Raw genomic sequence first — 8737 nt, 5'->3', positions numbered from 1 at the left:
GAGTCCCAGCCTTGGTTCCATTTCTCATTTCCTTCCATCATCCCACACCATTCTGTAAGAAGCCCAGGACTTTTAAACTTTGTCCTCTTTGGATGAGACACTATAAGCATTTTTAAAGAGTCCCAAACAAACTCCAACTGCCCCAACAGCAAAAAATAACACACATGAGCATACAGAGCCGTACTTACTGTCCACGGTTACGCCATTCACTGCTTTCTCTTGCTATCTATACTTTAAAGTCACGCCTGCCTAGCTTTGGAGAAGCTGAGATCTGTGGCCTGGGCCCCAGTTATGGATGACTGAGCTCCCAGTAACTTTGGCTTGGACCTGGGGGGTTCAGGGAGACTCTTTGCAGGGAGCCCACAAAGCCTACCTGAATTCACTCAGAAGCTTGGACTGCTGGCATGTCCACAGAGTGAGAATACTCTCTCCCAAGAGCAGGCATTACACCCTGGAATGGAGGGCAAGGGTGCTTAGCTCCTGCAGAACAACTTCTTCCACCACAAGGCTCTCTGAGTGATACTTTGTGTCCCTGGGACGCTTTTCTAGAAAGTTCTGGATCCCAGAAGAAGGCAAATAACTTCTCTTCCTCTCTAGGTTTGTGGATACCCCCTGGCTGGGTTTCATGGAGGAATCTTTCCTGATTACCAACATGAATCCCAGAGCAGCCTCTGCCTCTCCCTGGACAGAATGAAAGGCCAGCTGTAGCCAGACATAACTGGCCACCATGGGGAAACTGCTCAGGATGGGGACACAGGAGAGGCGGTTATCCCGACGACCAAAGAGGCTTCATTGGAGTCGCCTCTTCTTCCTCCTGGGAATGTTGATCATTGGTTCCACCTATCAGCACCTGAGGAGACCCTGGAACTCCCCCTCAATGTGGACAAAAGTTTCTTCCCAACAGTCTATTAAATTGGCCAGCAGGGACCTCCCCAGTGATGAGATGATAGTGGTGGGCAGTGACCCTCCAGAGGCTAGTTCTGAAGTAGATGGTGAGATGCTGGCACCCCAAAACACAGTGATCAGGGATGAAGCAACACCTAGCATAACAGTGGAGGACACCCCCAGCCCACCCAGAACAACCAAGATCACCCCAACGTCACCCAAGAATAACTACAGCCCTATAAGAGCTGGCAGAGAAAGAGAAACGGAAAACACGCCCCCTACACCTAGCAGGGCATCGTACCACTTCATCTCAACGTCAGGCAGAGAAAGAATACGAAGCTATACCCCAGTACCCAGGGGAGAAAGGAGGAACTCCATCCCAACTCACTCCAGGGAAAAGGGAAGGAAGCATACCTCATCCCCAGCAGGTGCACCGTCTGATACCACCCCCACAACAACAGAGAAAGACAGCAAAACCATGGCAACCTACAGGCTGTTGGAGACCAGACCTCCCGAGGGAACAGCCGAAGAAACCACCGCAGCTTCTTTCAAGAGAGTGGTTCCGAACACCCCAACTTTCTTAACCCCTGAAGTAGAAGCAAGCCTCTTAACTTCTCCAAGTTTGGAGGAAGAGAACACCCTGGTCAGTCCTAGAAGAGAGGAACAAAACAGCTCTACTGGTCCCCAGGGAGCAGTCCCCCAGCACACCCCAGCCACGTCTGAGGAGCAAGTGACAGTGAACAGCAGGATGGGTGGTACCCCAGCAACCATCCAAGCTTCCACTGTTGCCTGGAGAATCAGCAAACCCTTGTCCGGAACCAGGGTCCCGACCATTAGAATTGCCTCAGCTACCAACAGGGAGCTGGCAAAGAGACCTCCCACAGCACCCAGTGCCCCAGTAACTCCCAAAGGCAAGGCACTCCTGACCACACAGGTCCACCGCTGTGTGGTTGTGGAGCCAGCCCCAGCTGTGCCCATGACCTCATCTCCGAGCATGACAAATATCCTGTTCCCAGAGGCACCCAGTTCCAGTCCCTCGGCTTTACCACCTGGCTGGCCAAACCTCCACCACAAGGCAGAGTACCCCCCAGACCTGTTCAGTGTGGAGGATCGGCGACAGGGCTGGGTGGCCCTGCACATCTTCGGCATGATGTATGTGTTTGTGGCCTTGGCCATTGTGTGCGACGAGTACTTCGTCCCAGCCCTGGGAGTTATCACAGACAAGCTGCAGATCTCTGAGGATGTGGCGGGAGCCACGTTCATGGCCGCAGGAGGCTCAGCCCCCGAGCTCTTCACCTCTCTCATTGGTGTCTTTATCTCTCACAGCAACGTGGGGATTGGGACCATTGTGGGCTCTGCTGTGTTCAACATCCTTTTTGTGATTGGCACCTGTGCCCTCTTCTCCCGGGAGATCCTCAATCTCACCTGGTGGCCCTTGTTCCGTGATGTCTCCTTCTACATCCTTGACTTGTCCATGCTCATTCTCTTCTTCCTGGATAGTCTGATTGCCTGGTGGGAGAGCCTGCTGCTGCTGCTGGCCTACGCCCTCTATGTGTTCACCATGAAGTGGAACAAGCAGATTGAGCTTTGGGTGAAAGAGCAGCTCAGCAGGAGGCCAGTAGCCAAGGTCATGGCCCTGGGGGACCTCAGCAAGGTAAGGCAGTCTGGCTCCGGCTTTCCCAGGCCTCTTGGGTCTGAAAGGACAGGCGCGGGGGGGGGGGGGGGGGGGGGGGGGGCGCTAGAACTAAAGCATAGAAAGAGCAAGATTGCAAGAGGGAACTGCTCGATCCCCTGGCTGTCCGTTCATTACAGTGTGCCTAAGCTCTGTAATTAGCAAGTGTGACTGTGCTTCTTCCCCAGTCATCCTCTACACTGGCTGTGACTGTGATCCTTATTTTCAAAAAAGAAATCGAAGCAGGGAGAGGAGTTAAAACATTCATCCAGGGTCACACAGCAGGCAGTGGAGTCAGGGTTTGAACCCAGATTGGCCTGATTGGATGTGTGGAAATGCCATCTGAGTCAGCTTTGGAGAAAGAAGAGATACCAGGCAGGGGGTGGGGGGATGGGGAATGGTAATCTCTTCCATGCACACGGAGTTCAGAGTTTAGGCAGCGACATCATTTTCAAGTATGTTTGTTCACGGGCTGGCCTTGGAGAAGAGTGTGACGTAGATGGGATCTGGGGAAGGAGATATTTCCCCCCTTAATGTTGGAGATGAGGAGAGCTCCACTCGCTGACAAGCCAGCCCTCAGGCATAGCCCTCACTTTGTGTCTACTGGAGGCCTGATATCAGGACCTGCTGATCCTGGAGCTTTTCCGCCCCTATGAGAGGCTTTCCTGCTTAAATTCATTGGATGATTCAGTGACTTGATTGGGGAGGTCATCTCTGAAAGCAAATCCCAAGTAGGGACCCCTTTCTTTCCTATTCCTGGAGGGAGTGCTTGGGTAAAGACTGGCTCATAGCCTGTCTCTCTGGTTTCGGAGAGGCTGTTGGTGGGAGCGGAATTTTGCGTGCAAAGAGCATGGGACTTAGCTGCTTAATCGCGAGCAGTTTTGATGAGTGGGCAGGACGGCTACCAATCTCAGCAACAGGAGGCAAGAGATTAAACTGCTTCCTTTAGAATTTTTGAAATAACACAGTGTTCTGGTCAGAGCATGGAAACAAGAGCCAGATCCCCTGAGTTCTAATCCAATGCTCCTTTTCAGTTAATGGCATGACCTGGATGGGTCTCTTCTGGACCCTTCCCCAGTCTGTAGGGGAAATGACAGTCCAGTTCATCACCAAAAGGTCCTGCCTAACTCCGACTTTTATGATGATGTCTGAGTCCAGATGAGTTCAGTTCTGGCGGCGCTCAGCACAGTGGTTATTTGTCTGACCTGGGCAACCATTTACCATTTACCCAAGGCGCAGAAAGGGGTACAGGGCTGCTCAGGGTCACATGGCCGGCTGGGGTCAGCACTGGTGAGATGCAGCCCCCGACTCCCTAATCACCACAGTTTCCTGCCAGGCTATTGCTCTGAAGCCACAGGCTTAGAGACAGGGTGACTCCATGTTGCAGAGTTGAAGCCTCCTCCTACGCCAGGATTCATTCTGGAGCCCCGGCGTCTCTGAGAAAACCCCTGGTGTGTATCAGGACAGCAGTGTTCAAAACCTCTCTGACCTGCCTCCTGGTTCTTTGTAGCAAGTCCGCTTTCACTGAAACTCAGTACATTCTGAAATTTCTGCTGCGCCCGAGCGAGGCCATCAAAGCAAAGCTTACTAAGTAAGTGAAGCGAAAACCCATGAATTTGTCCCACTTAAGAGGCTGCCCGAGGCCAATAATAGCAGTTCTTTGCCAGTAAGCAGGGGTTGATTCCAACTGTTTTCTTACTCTGTGTTGAAGCTAATTCAGTAGGATTTTTAAAAAATAATTTATTTATTTTTATTTTATGTGCATTGGTGTTTTGCTTGCATATCTGTCTGTGTGAAGATGTCAGATCCCTGCAACTGGAGTTACAGACAGTTGTGAACTGCCGTGTGGGTGCTGGGAATTGAACCTGGGTCCTCTGGAAGAGCAGCCAGTGCTCTTGACCAACTCTCCAGCACCTTAGTAGGATTTTAATTGACAGTATTATTAAAGAAAAGTTTAATTACTAACTATACTTGAAGGTAAATTCAACATTATTTAAAATTAGGATGCATACTCTGGACTTGCCTTGAATAATATCCACCATGTAAGAATAGGTATAAGTAAGTCAACTATAGCTTTTAAAAATGGTACATATATATGTGTGTGTGTGTGTGTGTGTATATATATATATATATATATATATATATATATATATATACATATGTATGTATATGTATATGTATTTAGAGTTCCATTCTGGGGTGACTTTTGGCTACAGAAAGAGTGAACTACCCTCGTTTGTGTCTGGATTAACTGGCCAAGATCTATGAGCTGATCAGAGGGATGTAAGTTGTACTATATCTCACTGGCAGCGTGAGGACAAGCCACTGCATTGAATCCATGAGGCAGTTCTGTGCAAACTCCATGCTGGGCTTCCATTTCTGTGGTTCAATGTTAAGTCTGTGCCTGCCCTACAAAATTGTTTCCCCTTACCTATGAAGTGTTTTTTAGAACAACCTCCTCTCCACCCACCTCTCCTCACTGGACTGTGGCTCTCCTGGATCAATGGGTCCCTTAGTCAAACATCAGTGGAGAAGTCCGTTAGTTAAACATCAGAACAACTGGGTTTCCTCAGTCAGCCATGACTCTGAAGTGGAGGAAGTCAGAGAGAAATGGGGCAAGGCAGGCTGGGAGCCAAGGAGCAGAGCTGGTGAGGTGAGGTCCTCCAGGCCAGAGCGTCTTGAGAAGTAAGAGCCAAGCAAGGAGAGAAACACAATGGAGAGAAAAAAAGAAGAGGTCCTCCTTCTTCCTCTGAGTGACAGCAATATCAGTGTCATTGTCGCCACTGAGCGGGGAAGCAATCTGTGTCCCAAACCTGAGCTCAGAGTCTTAGTCTGTGAGTATTTGGCTCGGTTTCTCCAGGAATGCCAACAGTTCAGGGACTCCAGTTTACTGACAGGTGGGAGCCAGAAGGAAACCCATGTTTATGAGGGTCCGTTCCACATACAACTGTCTCAACAATTTCTCTCTCTTTCTCTTTTGAGTTTTCAAGACAAGGTTTCTCTGTGTAGACCTGGCTGTCCTGGATCTCACTCTGTAGATCAAGCTGGCCTCAAATTCAGAGATCCACCTGCCTCTGCCTCCCGAGTGCTGAGATTAAAGGCGTGTACCACCACCGCCCGGCAACAATTTCTTATTAAATGCTAAAAAAAAAAATAGACTGTAATCCATATCTTACATATGAGGATATGGGGGCACAGAGTGGGCACTTAATCTGTCCAACGTCACACAGCCAGTCAGTGATACTTAGTGATGATAGTGAATCAGTATATTTGGGTTTTAACTTAGGTGCTCTGTTAACCACCCCCTGCTCCATGAGCAAGTCAAGGCAACTCTACACTGTTTATTAGTAAGTGCCTGGACGAAAAGCAGTGTGAGGAATAAAGTTAACTTCAAGGAAGCAAATCCTTGCTGGAGCCCTTGCTGTTCCCGGGGAGGCCTTCAGTTACTGTGATCGGGGTGAGACAGCCCAGGCCTGGCAAACTCTGCTCAGGCCAGGCCATGAAAACCTCTGCTTTGCAAGCTACACCCCCTTTCCCAGTTCAGTGGCGTCCCTGTAGCTAGAGAGTAATTAGCTACCCGGGGAGTAAGTGGGAGTGGCCACTGGTTTTCCTCCCACCGGAGGCCTTAAGCAGTCAGCCAATGGGTGCAGCCGGGCTTCTGAGCTCCGCAATCTTTTCATTTTATTTTTATTTTATTTTTATTTTTTTGGTTTTTTGAGACAGGGTTTCTCTGTGTAGCTTTGCGCCTTTTCCTGGAACTCATTTGGTAGCCCAGGCTGGCCTCGAACTCACAGAGATCCGCCTGGCTCTGCCTCCCGAGTGCTGGGATTAAGCGCGCGCCACCACCGCCCGGCTCTTTTCATTTTATGAATGTCACATTCTGTCTGGAGTATCTCAAATCAGAATGAAGGAGTTTCTTGGGGGCCATGGTTCTAATAAAATGTATTTAAGATTATTTTCAGAAAAATATATTTAGTATTTCTCTCTCTCTCTCTCTCTCTCTCTCTCTCTCTCTCTCTCTCTCACACACACACACACACACACACACATACACACACACTCTTTAGTTTTTAAGTCTTTACATCTATTTGTTTTATCTGTCACATGCTTCCACATACCACAGGACATGTGTGGAGGTCCAAGGAGTTGGTTCTCTATCATGTGGGTCCTAGGAAATAAAGCTCAGGTCATCAGGCTTTACCCTCTGAGCCATCTCAGCAGCCCATATATAGTATTTTAGAGTGTCTCTTTTGACATTAGCTGAAAATTTCAAAGCTGACAACACTGTCAGATTCATATCGGCTGGTGAAAGGTGCCTGTATGACCCCAGTAAGGTAATGGTAAATGCTATCCACAACCTCACTTAGCTCTCTTTGAAACTTTATACTGAGTGTTGAAGCTCTCCGTGTATTATTTCTGGCCCCAGATGGCAAACCTCCGGACTTCTTTGTCCATGTAGTCACAGAGAGCCAACATTCACCAGAGAACTCACTGCCATCCAAGGATGATGGACCCCTCATCGCATGTGGAGTGCGGAGCTTAGCCAGAAGAACCAGCCATGGACAGAAGAGCAGCCCTATGGAGTGCCAATAGCAAACGGGGACATAAGGATATGAGTCCTTGTAGAAACTCCATCTCTACACTCTGCACCAAAGAATTCTCAGGATGTGAAGTTCTGGGGAAAAGCCTGGCACTTGGTCCTGAATACACTGGGGCCTATTTTCTCCCCAGCGGGAATTTTCTTATTCAACCAGCACGACTCCACAGAGGCAAAGCAGGCATGCCTGTGGAGGCTGGTCTTCCCGTTTCTTGTCAGGGTTGATGTTTAGCTTGAAGGGTCATATCAGCGGCCCGTATAGCCAGCTGCCTGCTGCGGAGTTGGGAGGCTACGGACAAGAAGCAGCCCTCTTGGCCCTTCCTACTTCTGTGGGTCCCACCCGTGTTAGGCTCCAGAGAAGCCACTGTACTGCAAAGAGCTCATCTTGGCTGGGCCGAGGAACGGCCTTCCATTGTTTAACTAGTTGTTGGCATCCTTCTAATTGTCAGAAAAAGATGGAAGGAGTCTCTCTCTCTCTCTCTCTCTCTCTCTCTCTCTCTCTCTCTCTCTCTCTCTCTCTCTCTCTCTTCCCTCCCTCCCTCCCTCCTCCCCTCCTCTCTGTCTCTCCCCTTACTATAGCTCGCCCTGGCCTCCAACACTAATCCCAGCAGAATTCTCAGTCTTTGAATCATTTCCCCCCTGGTCCGGGACTGCAGTTTGTGGAAGAGTGCTTGCTTGTCTAGCACGGACCTTTCCTCATACAACTTTTCAAGCTCCCCTACTGGCCAGTGGCGGCAGATGACATCGCAAATGCATGAGAAGCAAATATTAATAGCACAGCACAAACATCTGCACGAGCCCAGCTCGACGGCTTGTCGTTTCCACGGTCGTGTGTGTGTGTGTGTGTGTGTGTGTGGTGTGTGTGTGTGTGTGTGTGTGTGTGTGTGTCTCTGTGTGTGTGTGTCTGTGTCTGTGTGTGTGTGTGTGTGTGTGTGTGTGTGTGTGTGCCTGTAGCTGAGGTGTTACGGGCATTCATACAACACAGTAGCATTTTCTCCTATGGAACTCGATGGGACTAAATATCAAATTGATATTCATGGTGCTCCACAAAGAATAGCATGCATTCTAGATGATCTGCCGCCTGAGTTAACCGGGGAAAAACCCAACAAGCAACTGTTCAGTGGGGAGGCGTGGATATATGGACAATAAGTGTGAGTGACAAGTTAATAAGAGAGTTTCAGCGTGAGGAGCACCGTGAGGGAGATGCACGGTGACAGCGTGGTGGGGGCCCCGTGAGGAGCACCGTGAGGGAGATGCACGGTGACAGCGTGGTGGGGGCCCCGTGAGGAGCACCGTGAGGGAGATGCACGGTGACAGCGTGGTGGGGGCCCTTGCTGAGGGGGAGCAGGGGAGGCTCTTTGGGGGAGAAGTCTAAAGAGTGAGCTGCAGAACAGAACTGGGCAATTCCTGGAGGAAGGAAGAGAGCTTGCAAAGGCCCAGGGCTGGAAGAACCTGATACGTCATTGTGGCTAGTGAGTAAGGCAGGGAGAACGGTACAGGGCATCGCCGGGGAGGCTAGGGGGCCTGGGAATCGGATACTGAGTCTGGGTTTCTTTGGAGGTACAATAAGGGGTTAACAGAGT

General features: G+C 49.8%; 1 protein-coding gene across 6 annotated transcripts in view; it reads left to right on the top strand.

The window, feature by feature from the left end:
- The first annotated feature begins 727 nt into the window (after positions 1–727).
- Positions 728–8737, top strand: part of Slc24a1 (solute carrier family 24 member 1) — a 28168-nt gene continuing 20158 nt past the window's right edge. For all 6 annotated transcript variants that reach the window (XM_059266978.1, XM_059266975.1, XM_059266976.1 and 3 more), the window contains exon 1: positions 728–2539. In XM_059266978.1, the coding sequence (XP_059122961.1) occupies positions 728–2539 (1812 nt within the window). The remainder of the gene's footprint in view (positions 2540–8737) is intronic.

Source organism: Peromyscus eremicus, chromosome 7 (assembly GCF_949786415.1).
Source record: "Peromyscus eremicus chromosome 7, PerEre_H2_v1, whole genome shotgun sequence".
Lineage (NCBI taxonomy): Eukaryota > Metazoa > Chordata > Mammalia > Rodentia > Cricetidae > Peromyscus > Peromyscus eremicus.
This window is presented reverse-complemented; position numbering and strand designations above follow the sequence as displayed.